Genomic DNA, 25,872 nt, shown 5'->3' on the forward strand with positions numbered 1-25,872 from the left:
CAAATGACACCAAACAAACCGTAGCATTAACAGTCTTATGATTAAAATATACGTCCTCCAATCACCCAGAAAATACAAACTTTACAATACATTATATAAACCAAACAACAAGCATTTACAGCTTAAACACTTCATCCAACTAAGCAGAGGAAGAATGCAACAGTTTTGTGATGTCAGCAGATTGCTGACCTGTTAGAGTTATTGCAGGCAATAGATATGCAATCAAATATTATGGGTTATTTGATTTACGTTATTTTATATGTAACGTTATAGAGTTCTTATTATTTTACTCACCTAAAATTGTGGTTCTGTCACCAAAGGTGTGATGTTTGTTACAAGTTGTACAATAGTAAATATCCAGAAATAAAAACTGAAATTCTGATCTATTGTCTCATAACTAACTTTTGAGCCCAAACCCAAATGTATAGCTAAAACTAAATAATTGCTATTGATGTTCCAATATTTTCAGAGTGGGCTGAAGCTATCGTACAATATTAAGAAGTTTCCACCAATTTCCTGGCTATCCGTCACACATGAAGGCAGCGTTGTACAAAAAATAGAATAATATTATTATATAGTTAAATTATTTACTTGATTATATGTCCCATGTCAGACAGACAACGTTTGTGAGAATCTAGCTAATCTACCATGTAAAGTAAGAGCTTCATTGTATTTAAAGCAAAAACCTGTTTATTTAATTATTTACATAAGAATTTGCAACCCTTCTTTTCTTACTTTTTCATTTTTAACTCTTCTTTCAGGTTGAACTCGATGCAAGTACAATTATTTGAAATCAGTCATCCACTATGGAGTTGTTACTTTTTGCCCTCACCTTATTGCTCTTCCTCGGTACATGTCTGTCCTCTGAAAGCACCAACACTGCAGCTGAAAACATCCACGTAGCGACCAACGGCCTCCCGTTCCCGTGGAGCAAACTGCGCCTTCCGAATTACATTATTCCCATTCATTACCATCTGCTCATCCATCCCAACTTCACCACTCTGAGGTTCAACGGTTCAGTCAAGATCGAAATTGACGTGAAGAACAACACAAACTGGGTGGTCCTGCACAGCAAGAACCTTGATATCATTACAGCTACTGTACTGGATGAGAGTGAGGCTCACTTGTCTGATAAAGTGCTTCCTGTTTTGGAGTATCCTTCCCACGAGCAGATTGCCATCTTTTCTCCTAAGATTCTATCTTCAGGAGAAAAGTACTTTCTTTATTTGGAATTTGGTGCAGCATTGGTTGATGGTTTCTATGGCTTTTACAGGAGTAGCTACAAAAACGAAGAAGGAGAAACAAGGTTTGTGTGCCAATATAATGTCAGTCGGTGTGTTAAAGGCATTGTTTGAACATCTAGAAGAAAAAAATTATATATTTTTTGATTGCTTTCCATAATGTTTTATTACCTCCAGGGTATTGGCATCTACCCACTTTGAGCCGACCTCTGCACGAATGGCCTTTCCTTGTTTTGATGAGCCTATATTCAAAGCCAACTACTCTGTACGGATCAGAAGGGGAGCCTCACACATTGCGCTATCCAACATGCCCATAGTAAGATGTGATAAAAAATAATAATAAAACCATGTTAATCATATGTTATGGCTTTCACTAGGTCTCAACCCAGTTGAAAACCTTACATTAGAGTAAAGGTCTTTAGTCTTGTAGAACTGTGTACTGTATATATCCACTGTAGATGATGTGAGTTTCCTGATTATCTTATAGAACCAGAAATTTATCAAAACAGAAAGGTGTGCTTTCTCTTTGCAGGAGCAGACAGTGAAATTTGATGGTGGTCTGTTTGAGGATCGGTTTGAAACAAGCGTACGGATGAGCACTTATCTCGTGGCCTTCATCGTCTGTGATTTCAAGTCTGTCAGGGGGCGAACTGCAACGGGGATTGACGTAAGTCATATAGGTTGACAGTCATTTATTAGTTTTGCCAACATTACTGTTTCATTCTGTGACATACCTAGGGTTTACAAGGTATCGTTCATGTTAGTGCATTCATGTGTTTGTTCTTAGGTTTCTGTTTATGCCGCACCACACAAATGGCACCAAACCCACTATGCCCTCGAAGCTGCTATAAAAATTTTGGAGTTTTACGAGACATACTTCAATATCTACTATCCGCTCCCCAAGCTAGGTAAATATTAAAATGTAGCTTTTCTCTTTCTGTAAAATTTGATATGTGCTGCATTTACTTTTCTGTTATGTTTCTTCAGATTTGATAGCAATTCCAGATTTCCAGTCTGGAGCGATGGAAAACTGGGGTCTGACCACCTACAGAGAGACATCTCTCCTCTATGATCCAGAGGTTTCTTCCACCTCTGACAAGCTCTGGGTTACTTTGGTGATAGGACATGAGCTGGCTCATCAGGTTAGCATAGCATATAGGACACAGTTAAACTAAGGGTGCTAAAAGTAGGCCAGAAACAGGTTTAAATGTTTACAGGCTTCTGTTTAGCGTCTGTTCTGTTGTTCTTCCAAGATAAAGGTTTTGTATTATATTAAAGCTGTATGTGGTTCCGTATTTTTAAAATATATTTTTCCACAAGTCATAGTAGTCCATATGAAGGAACACTCTTTGTGTGTATATTGTTTCTTCATTATTTCTGTATTAAGTCCGTAATCATCCAGGAGAAGTGGCCTGTTTGCCTTTTAGGACTGTGATCAGATAGTGGTTCCATTTCAATGTGTCAGCTCAGTAATAAAAGTTAAATGCATTTCTGATTGTGTTTTTATTGAAGAGCAATATAAGGGCAATGCAAGGAACATTATGCCTTTTAGTGTGGCCCTATTATCTCTGTTGTTTTTCTCTCTGGCTTGGACTCTTCTCCATAAGAGACTATAAAACCTTCCTACAGTTATTGATGCAATATTTAGCATTTCTATGGCATAAGATTTACACTATATCTGTGATAATATAAATCTAATAATCTCGAGTCTCTGTTTATAGTGGTTTGGAAACCTGGTAACTATGGAGTGGTGGAATGATATATGGCTTAACGAGGGTTTTGCGCAATATATGGAGTTTGTTTCCGTCGAGGATACGTATCCACAACTGAAAGCGGTATGTTTTTATTTCCTTAAAACCTTTTTTTTTTTAAATATCATGCAACAAATTAAAATGTTTCAGAGGATTTGTTCTTTTTAACCTGGATTTCAGGAGGATCACTTGCTGGACATCTGCTTTGTAGCAGTTGGTCGAGATTCACTCAACTCATCCAGAGCGATCTCATCATCTGCCGAGAACCCCACTCAGATAAAAGAGATGTTTGATTCAGTGTCTTATGACAAGGTGATTCTCTACCAGTAACAAAAACATCTTTGAAACCATTTCCTATTCATTAGGATTATAATCTATATAGGCATTTCCTTAAAACAAACAAACAAACAAACAAAAAACACATATAAAGCAGATTTTAATTCAGTCGCTCAAACAGCCAGAATAAATACATTCTCAAGCCTCATTTTACTATAAGATCTGTGAGTACCAATTGAGAAACACCACACAAAATTGTAGTTATTGATGTTGGTATCAATCACGGCTTGCTTAAAAGAACTGAAAGCAAGCCTTAAGAGTGAATATATATGTAAATTAGATTTGGATCTCCAGAGATGCATTTGATAGTGGAAACATACAGTATGTGGTTGTCATGATACAATCCAGATACAAGACAAAAAACAACCAGGTGTAAAAAGGTCAGCCAAATTTTTCCTCTTATTCATTAGATTGCATCGGCCCTGTTTGTGTTGAATGTTTAGGGGGCATGCATTCTACACATGCTGCGGCATTTTCTGACAGAGGATGTATTCCAGAGTGGCATAGTACGGTACCTGAGGAAATTTCAATACAAGAATGCCAAAAATGAGGATCTGTGGGACAGCCTGGTCAATGTAAAAACTTTTTTCCCCAATTTTTTAAGAATTATGGAATTCTGCATTCATAATCAGTTTCTAATGTTACGTTTTGTGTGTATCTCTGCTCTACAGACCTGCTCTGAAGAGGATTTTACATTAGGGGAATTCTGCTATAGTGACAGACAGGCTACCAAAAATGCAGTACGATTCATTTCACACTCAAGAGTCTTATATGGTTCCTGTGTTTCAGCTTAATAATGTAAGAGTAGATTGTTTCTATCTCATTGCTTTTCTGTAGTATTTGTTTGCAGGTGAGCACATAGACCTGAAGAAGATGATGTACACATGGACTCTACAGAAGGGCATCCCTTTGGTGACGGTAAAGCGACAGGGAACCAAACTGTACATTGAGCAGGAGAGGTTCATAAAGACAGTCCAGCCCAGTGACCCACTGTGGCACTCAATGCAAGCTGGGTAATTACAGAAAAACTTCACGTTTGCTTGAACTTTAAAGTCATAAATATTTTGTTTAGAAAGAATAATTCGTCATTCCTTCATCTAAACAGCTATCTATGGCACATTCCTTTGACCTACAAAACAAGCCACTCCAGTGAAGAAATGAGGCATATCTTAGAGACCAAATCAGGTCTGAACTACTACAAGATAATTCGTTTTACTCATAGAGTCAAGTAAAGAGGAAGTTAATGCATTTAATGAAATACTTATTCACTTGCCAGATATGCTGATCCTGGATCAGGAAGTGGACTGGGTGAAGTTTAACACAGACATGAATGGCTACTACATTATGCACTATGACGCACAGGGTTGGAGTGCACTAATCAAGCTTTTGCAAGTAAACCACAGTGCTGTAAGCTTTAAGGACAGAGCCAACCTTATTCACAATGCCTTTCAACTGGTCACGTAAGCTATTAAAACAATATGATGACTAATGCTCTATTAGAAGTCGTAAATGGAATGTGCATGCCTTTTGCTACCAGTTTACAAGCTATTAAAAAAACATTTCTATTAAATAAGACAAAAAAATAATAATTTCCTGGTTTGAACACTAGGTGTCGTAGTTAAGTAAAAAAAAAAACAGCTCTAGAAATTGGTCAGCTCTCAATCTCATAGTCTCTACATAATATTAATTAACATGTCCAACATACACACTGGCTAGATTAATATATTTTTTAGTTTATTTTTTTCACCTAATAATCACCCAATTCCCTTAAAATAAATGAAAAAAATAATTATAGTATATCAGTGGCAATCAGGCCTCATATTAGCCCTGTTACAATAATTACATTATTACCTGATCTCAGTCAGGATCAGCATTATTTAAAATGATTAATTGTATGGTTTTTCTCTTTCATTTCCCTTTCTATGTAAATATAAGTAGTTTATTAACACAAGGCACTTTCATATGTTAATGTTTTTTTAACTATTTGAAACTATATACACTATATGGAAAAAAATCCATTTTTAAAGAAATGTTTAAACATCCCTGCATTATAAAGAAAAGAAATATGTATTTGTTCTGTTTTTTTTTTTTTATCTCTTCAGGGCAGGGCGCTTGGCACTGAACCAGGCTTTGGATCTGATCACCTACTTAAAGTCTGAGACACACAACGTTCCCCTCCTCCAAGGCATCGGATATTTAGAATCATTTTACAAGATGGTAGAGAAGAGAAATATAGCTGATGTCACTCAAAATCTCAAGGTATTCCAGCATCATGTGTCAGATCAATGTTTGTTAACCTATTAGTTACACACAACTGCATCTGTGTTACTAGCAGACCACACTGTCAGCTTACGATCAGTGGTTCTGCCTCGACTTGAACACAATTACCATAATGTGCCAGACGTCCCTCAATAAGACATTTCCAAGATTTTAGAGCTAATCTTATTTGCTACACCACGTTAGTCCTGTTCAGCTCAGTTAAAGTGAGGTTGCAACAAAAAAAAAAGATTGTGGGTAGAAAGTAATCCATTGTGTGTGATTGCTTTTGTCCCACAGACCTACATCCTGCAGTATTTTAGAAGCGTGATAGACAAGCAGACCTGGAGTGACGAGGGTACGGTCTCAGATAGAAGGCTGCGCTCAGAGCTTCTGTCTCTAGCATGTGATCTTGGTTATTCTCCCTGTGTAGAAAAAGCCAAACATTTCTTCCAAAGCTGGATGAATTCGAATGGAACAACCAGGTCATTTAAAATACTGTAACACCCTCTTTTTTATTTATTTATTTTTTATTTAAAAGACTTTCTATTGATTTGTACCAGATGATAATCATAATACACATATTTTGTAATTGGTCATAAATTCCATATTATCAGCACTATTTGCATCTGAGTTGATGGTGAATAGTTTACAGAGTGTGAATTGGTGTCTATAGCTTACCCACTGATGTGGCTGAGACCATCTACACAGTTGGAGCCCAGGATAATGAGGGTTGGCATTACCTGCTGGAAAAGTATGTGCTTTCCATAAGTGCAGCAGAGAAAAGCAAAATCCTCTCAGCACTGACAAGCAACAAGGATCCCAATAAGCTGCAAAGGTGTTATTATTTATCTAGTTACACTTCGTTTTAATAAGTTTATTGGATAATTGAACATTTGATTTGACATTATGCTTTAGATAATGGATACAACTGCATTTGATTTCAGACTGCTGGAGCTTGGAATGGAAGGATCGGTGATAAGAGCCCAGGATTTATCTACAGTAATATACACTGTGGCCAGAAATCCAGCAGGTCATTTCCTAGCTTGGGATTTTGTGAAAAGCAACTGGAATAAACTGGTAGTAAAGTAAGTTCAGTATATCTCAGAATATCAGTATATCGATACGTGCAGTAAATATCAGTAAATACAGCACATGTCCGCTTATACAGGTACAAGAGTAAGAACTGATCCAGGTGAATTTGTTTCCTCATCAACCTTTGTTTTTTATCCTTTGTGAAGTTAATAATGGCCCTTTTCCACTAATGCAGTTTGAGTGCTGGTTTAGAGCCAGAGCCTAATTTAAAATCAGTTCTTTATTTTTCAACACCCAAAGCACCGGCTCTGAACCAGGAAAAGTGGTTCTTAAGTAGCAAAACATTGAAAGTGAAAGTGACATACGGCTAAGTACGGTGACCCATACTCAGAATTCGTTCTCTGCATTTGACCCATCCAAAGTTCACACACACAGCAGTGAACACACACACACCGTGAACACACACCCGGAGCAGTGGTCAGCCATTTATGCTGCGGCGCCCTGGGAGCAGTTGGGGTGTTCGGTGCCTTGCTCAAGGGCATCTCTGTCGTGGCCGGCCCGAGACTCAAACCCACAACCTTAGGATTACGAGTCAGACTCTCTAACAATTAGGCCACGACTTGCCCACATTAGGCCACGGCTTGCTGGTCTGGACTTAAGAACCGCTTGCGTCAGGGGCTGGGGGCAGGGTTACTGTAACCAAGACAACAGAGAATGTCATTAGCGCCGTTTTTAAATCATTTTAAATCAGGATTCACCGCTTTTGGATGCCAATTTAGGTTGCTAAACCCAGCATTAACAGTAAAGCAACATCCGCCATTGTTGATGTTGTGTTTGTCGCTGCTAATGTTGCTGTATAACGTTGTATACAGTGACGTGAGACTTGGCCCTGTTATGGCTCTCTAGCCCATGGAAAGGCAAACTGGTTCTTAGAAGGCTCACCAATGGAACCAACTTCGAACTAGCACCAGCACTAGCTCTGAACGAGCACCCGGTTCTTTCTGGTGGAAAGGGGCATAAGATATAAACAACAGCCTGTCAGGGTACTGAAAAGTGACAAAGCCCTTTGTTCTAAGCACGTTCCTATGACAGAAAGATTCCTTATAACAATTATACAATTTTTAATGTGAAATAAAAACAGGTTATTAGGTTATGTGAAGCATTTGCCATGAAAACCGAAATTTGACTTGTGTGTTGAATTGTGTGTAGTGTAGAGTTACAAGAGAAACAGGTGGTTTCAGAGGGCAGCATGTCATAAGATAAGATGTCATAAACCGTCCAAACAAAGAATATATTCTTTCTTTTTTGGCAGATTTCAACTTGGCTCGTTCTGTATCAGAAATATAATCATAGGTACAACCGGGCAGTTCTCGTCTAAAGAAGAGCTTGCTGATGTGAGTTTCATTTTGTTTATTTTAGAATAATTCAGCATCTTTATCACTGTTATGTGGAACCCTTACAAAAAACATGTATGCCTTGATTTTCCAGATCAAGGGATTCTTTGCTTCTATTCACGAACATTCGTCTCAGCTCCGTGTCACTCAGGTGGCTGTGGAGAACGTGGAGAAAAATATTCTGTGGCTGGAGAGGAATTTGGAAACACTGAGGATGTGGCTTCAGATGAAACTGAATTAGAAACTTCACCTGTTGTCATGCAGATGAATTAATGGACATTTTTACTTTTTCATTTTTTTTATTAACAAAGAAAGTAAATGAGAATGCAGTATGTAAAGCTGTGATGAGAAAGTTTTACCTACATTAAGCATGGTTTGGGGTGTTTTGTATTTCAAGGTAAATGGATATACAGGGAAACAGAAATGTGTTGCCTGTGTGTTGATCAGTGTTATATTTTCTATAGATTTTCTAAAATGGATTGTTAACTATTGTGGCTTAAATATGGTTTGATGGTTTCTAATTTGTTCATAAAATTAAACATAATTCAATTGGGGCATGGTTTTGGATTCCTGAATGGCTTGCTTTTGTTTTCTAATTTACGTATGACCTATTTAATGTCTACACCTTGTGTTTGTTACTTTAGTCTGAATGTGGAGCCAGACTAAAGACTAATGTTAGAAATCCACCATGAACGACTTACTTATTAATCGGTATCATGCAATCTCGGTGCAGCAATGCTTTAGTCCTTTAGTCTGTCTACTACATGTCCTTACACATTGCTCAAACAGATCAGGTTCCACAGCTTCCAATTTCATGCTAATACCATCATCCACATTGTCATCTAATAGATGGCTAACAAGCCAATTTGCTTCTGTGACTCTTGTAGTCACATTGCATTCTGGAGCTTTGAGTGCAATATTTGTTATCTCCCTTATACTCTCCTCCACACTGGATTTCTCACTAATATGACATTGAATTTCACTGGAAAATTTTGAGGGAGAAAAGAAGCCCTGACCATTATGACATATATTTAAGATAGTTGACATTTTTTAGCCTATTGAAAACCATTGTTAATGTAAAACTTTCCTCCAAGATGTCAGAGTGACTGATATCTTTAAACAGGAATAACAAAAATACAAAACACATCAACACACATACTAACACCGTAATCGCTAAGCATGTCACATGTTTCGAAATAAACATAAACAGATAGATAAACAAAGATAAAGAATCTATTTGATGTGCTCAGATATATGTCTATATTGTATCTCATTGTCTGCATTGTTTTCATGTATAGTTTGTATAGTACAGTGTTATTTATGTCTGTACTTTTGAGAGTCACAAGGTGCTGGAACCAAATTCCTTGTGTGAACACATTTGGCCTATAAACCTGATTCTGATTCAGAAGATGTTCCACACTGGAATGTGTGTATGGATGAAATATCTATAAATAAATGGCAGCGATGATCATAACCTAATGTTCAAATGCATGCAGACCTACATGGTCATGTAGAGTTTCGCCCACAATCATATGATAGACCATTATACTATTGTGAGAGGCACAATGAATAATAGTGAAAGAAATTGACAGCATGTGATAACTCAAATTGGTGTGCAGTGACTAGAGTCGCTTTATCACAGTGTTCAGTCTTTTTTGCTATGGAGTCTGTTTGCTTCATAACCCAGTTGGAATATGGATCCGTAGGTATGATATTATTTCTATTTTATTTTGAGAACTATTCCCTCCTTGCTTCATTGTTAGGTTGATTACAGTAGATAACATCTCATGTTCTACCTTCTAGACTTATTTGGTGATTAGTGCAGTGTCCAGGTCTCGGAGTGTGACATGTCCTCACTGCACATAGGTTACTTTGTGTGTTCACATTTTCAGACCTTCCTGAGTTGAACTGGGTGTATAAGAGCTGACAAAACACTAGTATGTGCAGTGAAGAAGCTACAACACTGATTCACAGCTCAGAGCACGGATTAGACACAGTGTAGTACTTGGGTAAGCCGCCTGGAGCAGTGCTAAATGTAAACCAGTGCACTTAGCACTCATCGAGGAACATTTTGTGCTTCTGAAACAGGAATTGGAAACCGTGATGCTTTAGCCCATGTGCTGTTCTTCTACACAGAGCGTTTCATCCGCTTATTGCAATCCAGCGAAGTGAAACAGAACAGCAGCTCATTATGCTGGACGTGAGTTAGCTTGTTAGCCAAACTAAACCAGTTTACGAAAGCGACTCAGCTGTTTGGATCTGGGGCATTTTTTAAATTATTATTATTATTATTAATATTATTTAATAAGCCTTTACTTTGCTGTGGATTGACGTTATTATACAAACCCGGACGTGAGCTGTGGTGAGCTCTAAATATGGATCCGTTTGATAATGGTAAGACAAGTGCTGAGATAAAGTCTGACATTCTGTGAAATGTACAATAATATGTAACATTACTCCCAAACTCTCGCATATAATGCACGTTTCTTGTAAAACCAGACTGTTTGACATGATGTACAAACCCCTGAAACTAGAGCTAAGCTAATCAAGTAAGCTAACGCGCGCGCACACTAATGGCTACCACCGTGTTTTTCACCGTCTGTCATCCACTTGACATCAAATGACACCGACTGCACGGAAAGGAGAAGTTTAGTTTAAGGTGTAGTTTTGTGTCTAGCTCGGTAACGATGCTAATATATGTAGGAAGGTATTGGTATATAACTTGTTTGAGTGAGTAACGACATGTCAACAAAAGGAGTGAACCCTAGCGGCCATACAAAGCTTCCTATTCACTTAAGGTCATAGGAGATAAGCAGCTGCTTTTGCTTAAATAGCTGGAACACACACACACACACACACACACACACACACACACACACACACACACACAGAACAAAACCTGGACCTTTCTTTCACACAAATTATACATTGTTTTGTACTTTTATTACCTGTCTTTGAGGAAATAAGGATATAAGTGTAACTTTAACCGATTTAAAGCACATTATCAGAACGACATTAGTCTTTATATCAGGTTTTGAAGGTGCATTACACATTTAGGTAAAAGATATAAGCTCTAATGTACAGAAAGGTGTTTCCTTTATATTACCACCCCAGTGAGATGGAAAGGTACAGTTAGAGAGAGAGATATATAGTGTGTGTAAGATGGAGAGAAAGTAAGAGGGAGAGAGAGAGATAGTTTAGTGTGTGTGAGAGAGTGTGAGAGTGAGTGACTGAGAGGGATAGAGAGAGAGAGAGAGAGAGAGAGAGAGAGAGAGAGAGAGATTGCAATATCCAGGCCAGCTACCAGCTGTCAAAACTACACAAACCAAGCTGGTCATAATTATGTCTTTATCACTACTTACTACAATACAATATGACCAATCTACTTTCTTGACCAGCTCTGTATGTTTTGGTAGCTGGAGTTTTAAGTAGGATACTTATTTAGATCTCCTCATGGATGAGCTTACCTTCATTGTTTTTAGGTTTCTGGATTGGCTTTGTCATGACACCAATTAGGACAACAGCCATGTCATTGTCTTGCTTGATATAGCCGATTGTGTGTTGATGCATATAAATAATTCTGTACTTACATTCCCATCCTCTAACACGGAGGTGACCTCGTGGACAGAAAGGATTATTATCCTGGGAAAAATTTATAAAATGATAAAATCTGTCACTCATGACACAGGTAAACACAAATGCCAGCATTCTCTATGATTATTCGCTGAGGAAATATATACTTTTGTTTTATATTTTATCTGCAAAGCACAATGAAATGACATTACAACATGGGCTCAGTTGCTTTAATGTTGTAATGCGTTTTTCATTCGGAATAAAATGCTGAAGTTTTACGTTTTTTTTTTTCTAGAAAACAGTACAGCAGTCTAAGTTGTATTTTTACTAACTGAGGTAAAACATTTGCACCTTTTTTGATGCATCAAAGTTAATGTAGAATTCAAGGTGTCTAATGAATAAATTTAGTCTAAATACACTTTCAGCAGTTTGGTGTGACTAGTCAATTTCAGAGTCGGTATAATCAGGGCAGGCAAACAGGTCCTAAAAGAAAATATTGACTTTTCATAAAGCTGTAAAACATGATAAAAGACCTGAAAGTGTTTCAGATATTTTCCCATACATTTCAATAACACACATTTTCCATCGAATAAAACAAAGCTCAGTAAGGAGCAGAAGAGACTTTGTGGTTTAGTTTAATCTGTTAAACACCACACCTGTGTTTTGAGCTCATGAGACTAGCTGATATAATTGCAATGTTTGTATAAGTGATGGTTTATGTGGTTTCTGTAGGCCAGGACTTGTGATAAGCAGGAGAAAGAGCAATGATTTTAAACATATGTAATATGCATATTGGCACTGTGTTTAGAATAATACACATATCTTTGAGGAAACATGGATATAAGTATAACTTTAAACGATTTAAAGCACATTTATGGAACAGCATTAGTTTTTTATATCGACTTTCAAAGGTGCACTACACTTTTAGGTAAAATATATAAGCTTTAATGTTGAAAAACTTGTTACATTAATGGTACCACTCCAGCAAAATGGATAGCTACAGTTGACCCACTTCTCATCTATCTATCTATCTATCTATCTATCTATCTATCTATCTGTCTGTCTGTCTGTCTGTCTGTCTGTCTGTCTGTCTGTCTGTCTGTCAATCAATCAATCAATCAATCATTCAGAAAGAGAGTAAGGAACAGACATTGTATATCCAGACCAGCTACCTGCTGGTCAAACTTTACCAGCTTGTAATAACAAGTATAACAAACAACACAATAGCAATTAAAAAAATCTTAAATGTTTATTGAAAGTAACCAAAGATGGTCTGGTTACCAGCTCAGTATGTTTCTGTAGCTTTTCTAACATATGTAAGCTGCATATTAGAATATGAGTTTAGAATAATAAACCGACCTCTATGCTTACATTTTTACTGATTATATAGCAGAGATGAAAAGTTTGAGTTCTCGGAGGAGTCTGTTTTAGTGTGTTCTTATGATGGAACATGAACCTGTTTTTCTCATAGCTCATAGGAAACGAAACAAGGAAGACTGTGGTCATGTTTTAACTGCGTGGGTAAATCTACAAGTAGGCCTCTGACTAAACGTCGACAAGCCGAACTTTATCTTTGTTCCACGTTGTTTAAATGTATGCCTAAATATTTGCTTAAAATTTTAGAATGTCATCCAACAGTAACAGGGTTACTGTTCTCCAGCAGTAAAAGTGATCTACATATATCCACCTAAACACATACTGGCATGTGCCTCTTTAATCCATTTCTCCCTCATGTCTGACTATTTATCGATGTGGTTAATGTGCTGTGCAAATTGCTTTTGTGTGCAAAATGCAACTATATGAACTCTCCTGTTTAGCCTACGTGATGCAATCCCCCACGTCAACAGGAAATAACCTAAAAATACCCAATATTATTATGAGATGTACTGTAGAATTGATTGTTTTTGCTTACATCGGCTTTTTTATTCTCAGACAGATCTACGCTTCCTCGGAACATGATAGAAAACAGCATGTTTGAGGAGGAACCTGACGTTGTGGATCTAGCGAAGGACTCGCCATCCTACCCCATCGATTCGGATGACGTTGTTTATGAGCCACGCAGCTCCAGGCTGCTGGTACGTGGCCTTGGTGAGAATGAGCTGGAAGAAGATGAGGAGGACTACGAGTCTTCAGCTAGACTCCTGGGCATGTCCTTCATGAACCGCAGTTCCAGCAGCCAGCGCAGTGCCGCAGCCTCCTACAGCCGGCAGCATGCATCCGGGTTATGCTCGATGCCGTCTGTGAAGACCATGGTGGTGGGAGTCTTACTCCTGGTCTTCATTGCCTCACTGGTCATGGTCATCTACTTCATACCTAAATGCACTTTTTCCAAAGAAGGCTGCCACAAGGCCAGCACTCCCATGGAAGTCATTTATCCAATTTCCAAAAGTGGTGACCTCTTCCCGTGGACAGCCCTGAGGCTTCCAAACAGTGTGCATCCTATTGACTATGAGATCTCACTCCATCCCAACCTGAGCACCATGAGTTTCACTGGGAGTGTAGCCATCACTGTGGAGGTTCTTCAAGAGACCAAGAACGTGGTTTTGCACAGCTCTGGCTTAAAAATACAGAATGTCACTTTCCAAGGCAAAGAGGTGAAGCTCTTGGAGTATGAGCCTTGGCAGCAGATTGCTATCAAGTTCTCAGAGGAACTTAAAAAGGGACAAAAGTATGTGCTAAATATGAATTATTCAGCAAAACTCTCCAGCAGCTTTGATGGCTTTTATAACAGCTCTTACACTGACACGAATGGATATAGAAGGTAGACTATATTGTTATTGCCTCTGTTCTTCTTCTTCTTCTTCTTCGTCTTATTATTATTGTTATTATTATTATTGGTGTGATTGATCATGTTTGTTTTTCTCTTGCTCTTTCATCAGAGTTTTGGCTGCTACTCAGTTTGAGCCCCTGGCTGCCCGTAAAGCTTTTCCCTGTTTTGATGAACCTGCTTTTAAGGCCACATTTCTAATTAAGATAAAGAGAGAAGTGGAGTACATCAGCCTTTCTAACATGCCTTTGGTAATATTCCCAATTCATTTGTGAGCTGTTTTTGGACTGATCCTGAAAACAGAATACCTGTTCAGAAATTTATTGCTAAAGACATATATATTCTATAATATATACTAATTCAGGGCACTGTAACCCTCTCTCTCTCTCTCTCTCTCTCTCTCTCTCTCTCTCTCTCTCTCTCTCTCTCTCTCTCTCTCTCTCTTTTACACTCACACTAACATGTAATTACTGATATTATTGGTGCACTAAACTATAATTTATTTAATTATTAGCTATGTGGTGTTGTTTTTTTTGTTGTTTTCTTGGTTTCCTAATTGTTCACTTGGTCACAAGGTGTTTTGAATCATTACAGCTTACCCTCTCGTATCCAAAGATAGAAGTTTAAAGCCAGTTTATTCACAGCAGACCTGTACTGTGATGACCACACAGCTTGTTCTACTAGAGCTGACACTGATTATACCAAATACAACAATGTATTACAGTGGTTTACAAATGTGGTGAAATATTAAATGTTGATGGAACAAAAAACTAGGGACACGGGTATTTAAGAATGCTCACAAACCTTTAATCCACATTAGACATGATATTTATACTTAAAAAATATACTTTAAAGATATTATTACGCAAGTAAGAATGCGGTTATTCTAAATAATAATTAATAGAAATCGAAACCTTGTGTATATATATTTTACATGAATGCTTTCTGCACTGATTTTTCCTCTTATTTCTAGGCCAAAACGAACGTGCTGCCAGATGGGCTTTTCGAGGATGTGTTTCAGAAGACTGTCGGTATGAGCACCTACCTGGTTGCATTTATTGTGGCCAACTTCACCAGTGTCAGTAGAAATGTCTCTAACACTCGGGTATGTATTTTTTACGTAGGCTCCACAGCACTTACAGTATGGGTTACACGGTAGCCTAGTGGTTAAGTTGCTGTGTGTGTGTGTGTGTGTGTGTGTGTGTGTGTGTGTGTGTGTGTGTGTGTGTGTGTGTGTGTGTGTGTGTGTGTGAGAGAGAGTCTGAGTGTGATTTCATCCAGTTTGCTAAATCCTAAACTGATTAGGTCGAATGTGTGTGCTTGTCTTTTCCACAGGTCTCTGTATACACGGTTCCAGATAAAAAAGACCAAGTTGATTTTGCTCTGGATACAGCCACCAAACTGCTGCAGTTCTACAATAGTTTCTTTGAAATCGAGTATCCATTGCACAAATTAGGTGAGACAGCGTTCACTTTACAGTAGCATATCAAATAGTGATTATTCCGTTCAGCGTATAGTCTCGCATCCATATCGACTGTGTTCACTCATAACTCTGGTTATGCTCGCCGGATTTATTTTCGGCAAAATTCATTACTTGTCCTTTCCTTCAACAGACTTGGTGGGCATTCCAGACTTCATGGCTGGAGCAATGGAGAACTGGGGTCTCATCACATTTCGAGAGACGATGCTGCTCGTGGGTAATCATTCCTCCCCCATGGATAAACAACTAGTGTCCTCCGTCATTGCCCATGAGCTTGCACATCAGGTATACGACATATTCTCAGCGACAACAAAAAAAATTATTACTAATTTTTTTTTCCATGAATGTACTTCCTTCTTATTCTGTCAGTAGTAGAGTTTACAGCTGCCTTTGGTGGGTGTACATGGCTAGTACAGTTAGCTTGTTACACTAATTTGTCGGAAGCTTAGCATGTAATATTTTCACTCTGATCAGTGCAGTATTTAAGTATTGTTTAACCACCATTTTATTCAGAGCCATGTACTAAAGCTACTGTAGGTAAGGCTCTCTTTGGTCTTGGAACATTTTTAATTGTTCATGACATGAGTATCACAAAGTGTTCTACACCTGCGTATTAAATCATCAGTGGCTGTAGATTCAATTCCTTCCTCCACATGTTACTCCATTGGATTGTCTTTTGCGTAATAAAACGGCAGTATTGATATTCCTAGTTTGTTTTCCCTGTTTAAGTGGTTCGGGAACCTGGTCACCATGCGCTGGTGGAATGATCTCTGGCTGAACGAAGGATTTGCAACATACATGCAGTATTTGTCCATTGAGAAAGTCTTCCCCAATCTTGACATTGTAAGTGTTAATATCTCCGTAGGTCAAAAAAAAAAGTTAAAAAAATCATAAAATTTTTTAAATTAGATTATTAGAATAAGTTAATGAATGTGTGCCCATGCTCATCCTGCAAAAAGGTTGGGAGCGCTGATTTAAGTGAAAAGCTTCCCACCAAAAAAACAAAGACTTTTCCCCATCTGATTCAGTATTTGTGCACATTTTTGCCACATCATTCTACTTTAAGGATATTGTGTATTAACATCTGGCTTCATTATGACTTGGTTTATTTATTTCCAGGACAACGATTTCCTGGATGTACGCTTCAGAGCCCTGGAAAAAGACGCAATGAATTCGTCCCATCCTGTATCTGCTAAAGTAACTGCTCCAGAGGAAGTGGAAGAGATGTTTGACTCCGTGTCCTACGAGAAGGTTAGATATCATGAGCAAGTTACTTCTTGTCCGCCTCAAACCACCGATTAGAAATTAATTGTCTTCTGTTCTCACGCAGGGCGCCTCTCTTTTACTCATGCTCAATACAATACTCGGCGAAGGAGTTTTCAAGAAAGGAGTGATTGGGTATCTGAAAAAGTATAATGGCAGCAACACTGAGAAGGAAGATCTGTGGAACAGCCTTTCACAGGTACATCCTTCTCCATGCCCGAGGAATTGTTGAATATTTAATTGCACCTCATTCACCACATCGTCCCTGCTGTTCCAGATCACAAAACCGTCCATAGACGTGGCAGAGATGATGAACACCTGGATTGTACAGAAAGGTTTTCCTCTGATCACCGTGAACTGGACAGGCAACCAAGTGAAAGTAACACAAGAGCGTTTCCTCCTAAATGCTGCCAACATCACAGATCACGGGTATTTTGGGATATGCTTTTGACATGGGGTTTAGTTTGTGTAGTGTTCAGTTCAGTAACACTGCAGCGTTCAGTACTTACCTTTTTAATGTGAGCGATGTCCCACACCAGTCTGACAGGAAACACCCTTGAACTGATGCATGCTAAATATCAACACAGATCCCAGTATTTATGATGAATGTGAAGATTTTTTTTAATTACATTGCGTAAATGTCAGTTTGTGCAACGGTTTCATTAAAAAAAAAATCACATTCTACATCTGCTGAAATACAATGAAAAATCTGCCAAAGCAAGGTTCACTTCTAATGTACAAAAGTCCCTAAATGCCAGTCATTATATTAACCGACCCTGGGGATCAGATCAGTCTGTGTTCTTATGATAGAGGAGTGTGTTTGACAAACTGCAAACAGACTTTGGGAGTCAAGTTTTAATTACGTAAACTCCTTATCTAATAAGCTCCTATGAAAATCAGCTGAGCTTCACTCAGATGTGGCTTTGTTCTCTTCACAGCGACTTGTGGCACATCCCACTGACGTACATCAATAACACTTGTACCAGCTCCATCTCCTGCAAGCAAAGATTTTATTTGAAGGAAAAAACGGGTACTTTTTTTTTTTCTGGTTTAAGTCTTGTAACCAGAGGATCCTGTCTTGGTCTAAAATTGATAGCATGTGAAGAAAATCATGCAGTGAATTACAGAACACTATATAATCTTTTATATAATAATAATAATTTTGTTTTTATCTTTTTCAGCCACCTTTACCCTTCCAGGCAATGTGAAGTGGCTGAAGTTTAACTACCAGAGTGAGGGCTTCTATGTAGTAGACTACAGAGGTGAAGGCTGGAGTGCACTCATCACAGCCTTGAAGGAAAACGTCAATGTTCTTCCACCGGAGGACCGAGCGTCTCTCATTAATAATGTCTTTGCTCTGTCAAGGTGAGTATCATTTGGCTCCAGCAATTTTATTCATGATTCAGGAAATTCCAAAGATACAGCCATGTATCCAATTCCAAAGATACAGTTTTTTTTTAAATCAGATTAGGAAAGGTGTCCTTCAGACAAGTGCTAACCCTCCTGGAGTATCTAAAGAACGAAACAGAAACGGCGCCGGTGACTGAAGCCCTGACGCAGCTTGTCTCCATCTACAGGCTGCTCGAGAAAAGGTCCGATTTAAATCTAGTGGCCAGGATGAAGGTTTGTTTGCCTTTTCTGTTTTTTTTATTTTTATTATTTTTTTTACAATTCACATTCCAACATCCAGATGTTTATTCTCTTCTGTTTCTCTAGACATATATTTTTGATCATTTTGGCAATCTGATGGACAACCAATCATGGGGAGAGGAGAGCTCTGTGTCGAAAGTGAGTCTGAGGTCGGTCCTGCTGGAGACTGCCTGCGCCCTCAGCAGACCAACATGCACCAATAAGGCCAAAGACCTCTTTGCTCAGTGGATATCCTTAAATAAAACGTAGGTTTGAGCAATTCATCCTTATGTATCATGATCATCATCATCTTTCGGCTTTTCATTAGGGTTCTCCACAGCGAATCAACTGTTTCCACCTAACTCTATCCTCGGCATCCTCTTCTCTTGCACCAATTAACTTCATATCCTCTTTTAACACATCCCTGTCTCCTCTTTGGCCTTCCTTTTTACCTCTTACCTGGCAGCTCCATCTCCAACATCCTTCTACCAACATAAGCACCTTCCAATGTCCCTCTGATGTGCTTGTTCCTAATTCTGTACATCTTCATCACACCTAATGAGAACCTCAACATCCTCATCTCTGCTACCACCATCTCTGCCTCATGTCTTTTCCTCGCTGCTACAGTTTCTAACCCATACAGCAGAGCTGCTCTCACTACTGTCTTGTACACCTTTACTTTGATTCTTGCTGACACTCTTCTGTCACACGACACTTTTCCCCACCCATTCCAACCTGCCTGCACTCGCCTAATATATATCATTATAATAATATTATTAATAAATAAAATAATGTTTTTTTTTTTTTGGATAGTTATAGTTTTCATTATTAATTTTTTTTAGTTAACTCACTTTAGCTGTAGTTTTATTTGTTTTATTTAATGTCTGAGTAGGTATTTGTTTTCTGGTTCTGGAGATTTGAATCCCAAACTGTTATTTATAAGAAACCAAAGGTTTTGAAGATAAATTTGATGCTAATATGTAACAACAATTCAGTGGCTAAAAGTAGGCAAGCAAATTTTTAAAAAAATCATTGGAGCAGAATCAATATCTTTTTTTCATTTTTTTTTTTAGTTGGTTTGGTTTCACACTGTACATGATTACTGAGACAAAAAGTAATTAAAATAATAATAATACTGTACATTGACTAAGGGCCATGTTGTGCAGAAAGCATTCTCACAAAACTTTAAGCTGTGCCTCAAAATGAAGAAAATTAGTAGAGAGCACAGAGCTGGCTCTAAATAAATGATCAGATCCAAAGTCCGATCTAAAGAACTTGTTTAAAAATATTTTGTGCTTCACTTCCAATGTTTTATCTCCGTTTTGTTAATTGGTCCAAATAACCATCAGTCATCACATTTATGCAACTACAAAAAAACAACTTTAAATACGCAGAATGTTTGATTTATCTCCTGCAGTTGGATCAATTCAGGGTTGAACCACTTTCTCACTGTAAAGAATCACCTCACTTAGTTACTTTGACTGTCCTTTAATCAAACCCACACCAAGCTGCAAAATGAGCCAGGGTTTAACTCCGATGTACTCTATACATTTATGTGAAACCACCTTAAATAAACTTGCCTTACAGTTGCATGCAAAAATTTCATTGAATCTTAACAGACAGGGTTTGAGATGTTTATCAGACTGCTGTCCCAGGACGCAGTAATACGTGTACAAGATATATGTTTCTCTTTCTTCTTAAGGGTTCCTGGAGACCTCCTGAGAGCAGTTTTGTCTGTGGCAGCCCAAAACGATGAAGAGTGGAACTTATTATATGATTCGTATATTCACTCCATCTACGACTCGGAAAAACGCAAAACACTGGAGGCTTTGTGTAGCACTCAGGATATGCGCAAAATCTCATGGTAAGACATTTAATACATCAACCAGCTATCGACAGCTTGGAAAGTTTTTTACTATGTTCACAAGAGAAATCCTGTATCTTATAGGATCTTAAAAGCAGGTCTTACAGGAAGTCCAATCCAGACTCCTGAACTTCCTCTGGTGATTAGCAGAGTAAGCAGACATTTTGCAGGTTACCTGTACGCTTGGGATTTTGTGAAGGAGAACTGGCATAAACTCACAGAAATGTAAGTACCTGTGAAAATGAAAGTATCTAATGAAAGTTAACTGGTTACAGCATGATCCTGTAATTCTAACCAGTTTCTCCCATTTTTAAAGATTTCCTATTGGCAGTTTCCCGTTGCAAAACATAATCATGTCTACAACCAGCCATTTCTCTACAAAGATGCACCTTGAGGAGGTTGGTTTTGTCAAGAAATTCAGGTTATTGTTTAAATGCTACAAATGAATTGAATTCTAAAACATTACAATTTGCATCTCTGCTTAGGTTCAAAGGTTTTTCAGCTCTTTAAAGGAGAGAGGATCTCAGATGAGGAGCGTTCAGGAGGCCGTGGAGAACATTCAGCGGAACATCTTCTGGATGGAGAAGAACCTGGGCACACTCAGGGAGTGGCTGTAGGCTCAGAGAGCCGACGTCGTAACACACCAACACGCACACACACACACACACACACCCCTCAGGTGACGAGGCCGAGCACTTGTGAGTGATGTTACAGCGATCACAGCCTGACTCCTGTGTGTGCAGAGATGTGTCAGAGATGAACAAATCACTTTTTTCTTACTTAGTATACAGCTGTTTTTATCGTATCTTTTTTTTTTGAGTTGTTCTCATTTTCCATGGTAATTCAGAGGTACCATTTAGCTGTAGCATTCAGATTTCTAGATTTGGTCAGACCAAATGCAAAGAAAGTTCAAATGGTAGAAAAGAGCAAAAAATTATAGCCAGATATGAAACTTTTCTTTCTTTGGCAGATATATAAAAAGCCTTAAAAATCTCTTACCAATATAGTCACTTTAATAGGAAAATTTTTTGCAGTTAATCAGCCAATCATGTGGCAGTAGTATAATGCGAAACATCCTCCAGATTCAGGTCAAAAGAGCCATCAGAATGAGGATAAATTGACCTCTGTGACTTTAACAGTGGCATGGATTTTGGTACCAGAACAGCTGGTTTGAATATTTCAGTAAGTGAGAGAACACTTGACTGACAGGAGGGGAACATGATGCAGTCTTCTGCATTTGTAGCCCACCCACCTCAAGATTTGATGGTTTGTGCATGCAGAGAGAACATTACCTGAAGCTCTTGACTTGAATCTGCATGACTTTATACATGACTTTGTGCTGCTGCCACATGATTGGATAAAACGTTCCTAATAAAGTGGACAGTGAGTGTATGTCACAGATTCTTTTTACGTTTTCCTTAAATATTAATTTTGTTTGCTAGGGATTCTTGGCACCTCTGGAAAACAAAGGTTAAGGAAAGTTTATGATAATCAGACTGTAAATAACAGCACATTGATTTCTTTTCTGTTGTTTATGGCCTTCCTGTTAAGTGTGTAATGTTTCAGACACGTGTTCCTCTGTCATGTATTTGTTGATGCTTCAGGTCATGTGGGGAAACTCTGGTGACTTTTTTTTTTTTAATTTGGCCTGTCTCTGCACGCATGCGGCTGTGGCCTGTGACTGTTTGCACTATTGGGAATTCCAGCTTGCTCAGGGTTACTTCAGGTCATGAACGATGGCGCATGATGGCTACAGACCAATCCACTCAGTAGTGGGGTTTCAACATGCCTTTTGCATACGTTTGCCAAAAAAACAGTCGTTTAAGGAGAATATGACTTCCAACTCTGAGATCATGCAAAAGGGGAAGCATCTCACTAGAACTCAAAGGAATTTGGTACAGAGATGGTTTATCTGTCTTTATTTGTGCAGACAATCAGTCTTGAAGGTATTTGCAGAATTATTATTATTTTTTTTTTTTAAAGTTGAATGGAATTTGCAGTGCTTGTAGCTGGCACTGTGTAAATACTCTCTTGCCTTAGCAGCTTTCCTCATAAGCCTTATTCTTTCTTTGTGGAGTTTGAAAGTATTGATTTTATTGTCCTTTTTTTTTATTTCTTTTTTTGTTTGTTTGTTTTTAGATTTTATGCAGTCTTGCACATGAAGTCAGAGGCTGTTATTTGACACGACAGATTAAGTGTGGATCGAGTTTCTTATTATATATTTAAGTTTTGCTATGCACATATGGAATGAAGCTTGTATTTAAAAAGAAATTAATCATAATATTTTCCCACATCAGGAGTAAAGACGTCATCATTGCATCATTTGTTTTAGCTGCAAATTCATTGTACATGCCCTAAAACTTGTAAAACTCAGTTTTGGGAATATTTGGTGTCATTTGCATCACCAACGCAATTTAGACTAAATACTGTATGCAAGAAGCGATCAGATACGCTGTCGTCACCTTGCGTTGGCAGAATCTTTACATGCTATTTGCATATGCTTTATTTTTAGGGTCTTGCACTCATTTATCCTGTAACACGTACAAAAAGCTTCTGCAGACTGGTGAAATCTCAGCTGGAACAAAGACCCACAGATTCACCAGCCCTTTAAGAGATATCTGCATAGGTCAAGGTTCTTAAAAAGGTTGACAATGAAATTCTGTCCCTTCTCCTTAGCAAACCAGATCAAACGTCCCAGCATTTATTTCTATCCCTGACAAAAGAGACCAGCAGTTGAAGCTGCTATTCGCTCTCCAGATACAGTATAACTCTCTGACTCTTTCATTTTCATCATGATGATGTAAAACAATTTGGGACACATCACCGGATATTCGATTTTTAGCCCCAAAAGTACAAATGTTTAAAATGTTAACAGGATTTAAAATTTGAACAGTGTTCATTGCATCTATTACTGTTACTCAAGACCTGAAATCATAGCTGCATAGTTAATATGCAGAGGTCATATAAAATAGTTTTATATTATATAATGAAATGATATATTATTAGTTTTTTATTGGCCATCTGTTTGGGGACATCTAGTTTTAATTTAATATTAATTCATTATCTTCGGGTATCTAATGCAAGAAGTAATTATAATAACTATTATTATTATTATTGTTAATCTAGAACTTTTTTTTGAGTGCCCCAGATTTTGGTTTTAGACATGAATTTTAGTTCCTCACTATTTAATATTAAAATAATAGTAAATAAAAAATAATACATTCTTAACGAGATTGGGCAGTTTACACAAATCGGTACAGTTATATATGATCAGCCTCATGTTCCTATGTGAGGTCTAATTTTTGCTGTATTCTAGTTCTCTTTCCACTTTTGAGAGGCTTCTCCCTGAATGTATTAGCACTGTGACTTTGCAGTGCTGGGCTTTGAATACTTATCTGGTGCATTTTCTAGGTAGTTATATTCTACGCAGTTTTCCGATATGGAATACTGTTAGTTACACAGGATTTTAATCATTAGGAGTATTTTTGTTCTATGAATGTTTGTTTTTACTGTTTTTGATTTCAGCAGACATGAAAGCTTGAGCTCAAGAGCACTGAGGTAGAGGCCAGTTTTTTCATGACTGCAACTTCAAGATGTATTTCATTCAGAAATATAGTGATGAAGTTTAGATATTTTGGACACTTATGCTGACCTCATATGGCTATTAGCCTGTAGTAGTGCTGCATCCATTAAAAACTGAATTCAAATAAAAAAGGTGGCACAAGTTACTGTGATGTAAATAATCACTTTTGTTTAGCCGTAAACAAGGGACTGTGGTGAACAATGATAGGAAAAAAATCCACACTCCTTCTACACTGTTAAAATGGCAGTTTGTTTTTGTGATGAAAGATAAATCTAGTCAGAATTTTTGCCATCAATGTGAAATATTCAGTGAAATCAGAAATATTTTAGAGAAAAACTGACGAATAACTATCAAATATATCAGATAAAATGGATAGCTAGAAATATCAGTCGATTTTAGTGCAAAACCTTCAGATGTCTGCTTATAACCTAAAGAGGTACAGTAATAGAATTGTTCCCCTTTTTTAATTATAATTAATCTCTAAATTTAATTTCCTTCTTTCTTTAGATTTAATTACATTGAAGGTGAGCAAAATTCTGGCTTTTTGGATTTATGCTGGATTTTCTTTTTCTTTTCAAAAGCTGCCATTTTAAGAGACGTGTTGATGTTTTATATTCATTGTATATAACTGATCAAAATAGTCACTGTTACAGATTGAATTATACATTTACTCACTCATATTTTCTGGTTTTGTGCTTTTTTTTTTTTTGTCATTTTGCATATGCATCTGTCATTGCAGTGTTCTAATGAACATGAATATTGTTTCTGTCTGTGTCTGTCATTGCATACAGTCTTGTCTTCTGTCTGCCTCCTTCCCATATACTTTATGCAAAATCTTTACACTGGATTTGCTCGTGTGTGATTGAGAAGTATGTACAATAAACTCTTAGTGTTGACTTTATTAGGAACACCTCTACACCTGCTTATTTATGCAGTTATCCAGTCAGCCAAGCATGTGCCTGCAGCACAAGCCATAAAGTCATGCAGATACAGTCAAGAGCTTCTGTAAATGTTTGCACCCAACATCTGAATGGGGAATTGAGTATCAAACCAACTGGAAAATGGTTCGTCACGAAGATCACAAGTTTTTCCTGTTCTGATGGTTGGTGTGAACAATTGATTTTTTTATTTTTTTTTTTCATTTTGTTTTTTTTCTTCTGCTGTTACATGATGGTGGATTGGATACCTGCACAAATCATCTGATGTAGAGGTGTTCCTGTTAATATGGACACTGTATATACACACACACAGAATATAATGTCTTTATCAAAAGGAAATAACAAATAAAATTCTCTTTTAAAGTATCTCAGATACACCCGTAATTTATTTATCATTTCCGTAGTTCTCAGACACAAGGAAAATGACGTGCTGTTAAATGTTTCAGTGCACTTAGTTGAGTAAATTCCTTATCAAGACTATGATCTGAAGGTGCAGGAGTATCTAGCTGTAATTAAAATACATTCTAATGCAATATCATTTCTATAGAAACCACTTACAGGGACTTGTATGGCAGATTATCAAAATAATCTGACTAATAATAAATGTAGTGATGTGTAACAAAAATATATATAGTCATTGATATGGTGAATCTTTCTACAAGCAGCTGGTTTGGTATTATTTACAGATGGAGTTTAAGGTGTTTGTGCTTTGTTACTGTCTGTAGGTGTTCCATCACAGGAGAGTTTACAGGAACTTTTTTT

At 37.6% G+C, this 25,872-nt stretch overlaps 2 protein-coding genes across 2 annotated transcripts in view; both read left to right on the forward strand.

Annotated features, from left to right (window-relative positions):
* The window catches only part of erap2 (endoplasmic reticulum aminopeptidase 2), a 9,398-nt gene extending 831 nt beyond the window's left edge, over positions 1–8,567 (forward strand). The window contains exons 2-19 of the mRNA XM_027138588.2: positions 762–1,306; positions 1,419–1,557; positions 1,774–1,908; positions 2,029–2,149; positions 2,229–2,383; positions 2,963–3,076; positions 3,173–3,304; positions 3,772–3,903; positions 4,000–4,068; positions 4,166–4,341; positions 4,434–4,513; positions 4,605–4,788; positions 5,431–5,587; positions 5,885–6,069; positions 6,261–6,422; positions 6,532–6,672; positions 7,932–8,013; positions 8,108–8,567. Coding sequence (XP_026994389.2) covers positions 807–1,306; positions 1,419–1,557; positions 1,774–1,908; positions 2,029–2,149; positions 2,229–2,383; positions 2,963–3,076; positions 3,173–3,304; positions 3,772–3,903; positions 4,000–4,068; positions 4,166–4,341; positions 4,434–4,513; positions 4,605–4,788; positions 5,431–5,587; positions 5,885–6,069; positions 6,261–6,422; positions 6,532–6,672; positions 7,932–8,013; positions 8,108–8,254 — 2,811 coding nt within the window. The 5' untranslated portion in view covers positions 762–806 and the 3' untranslated portion in view covers positions 8,255–8,567. The remainder of the gene's footprint in view (positions 1–761; positions 1,307–1,418; positions 1,558–1,773; positions 1,909–2,028; positions 2,150–2,228; positions 2,384–2,962; positions 3,077–3,172; positions 3,305–3,771; positions 3,904–3,999; positions 4,069–4,165; positions 4,342–4,433; positions 4,514–4,604; positions 4,789–5,430; positions 5,588–5,884; positions 6,070–6,260; positions 6,423–6,531; positions 6,673–7,931; positions 8,014–8,107) is intronic.
* A 1,451-nt stretch (positions 8,568–10,018) lies between these two features.
* On the forward strand, positions 10,019–25,476 carry LOC113637661 (leucyl/cystinyl aminopeptidase). Its single transcript, XM_027138430.2, has 18 exons — positions 10,019–10,407; positions 13,519–14,347; positions 14,466–14,604; positions 15,327–15,458; positions 15,689–15,809; positions 15,967–16,118; positions 16,563–16,676; positions 16,953–17,084; positions 17,164–17,295; positions 17,374–17,525; positions 18,035–18,126; positions 18,278–18,461; positions 18,563–18,719; positions 18,813–18,991; positions 20,428–20,589; positions 20,674–20,814; positions 20,906–20,987; positions 21,075–25,476. The coding sequence occupies exons 1-18, from the start codon at positions 10,389–10,391 to the stop codon at positions 21,204–21,206; spliced, it is 3,051 nt and encodes a 1,016-aa protein (XP_026994231.2). The 5' UTR covers positions 10,019–10,388; the 3' UTR covers positions 21,207–25,476.
* Positions 25,477–25,872: the final 396 nt, after the last annotated feature.

This window comes from Tachysurus fulvidraco, chromosome 9 (genome assembly GCF_022655615.1).
Source record: "Tachysurus fulvidraco isolate hzauxx_2018 chromosome 9, HZAU_PFXX_2.0, whole genome shotgun sequence".
In the NCBI taxonomy this organism is placed as follows: Eukaryota; Metazoa; Chordata; class Actinopteri; order Siluriformes; family Bagridae; genus Tachysurus; species Tachysurus fulvidraco.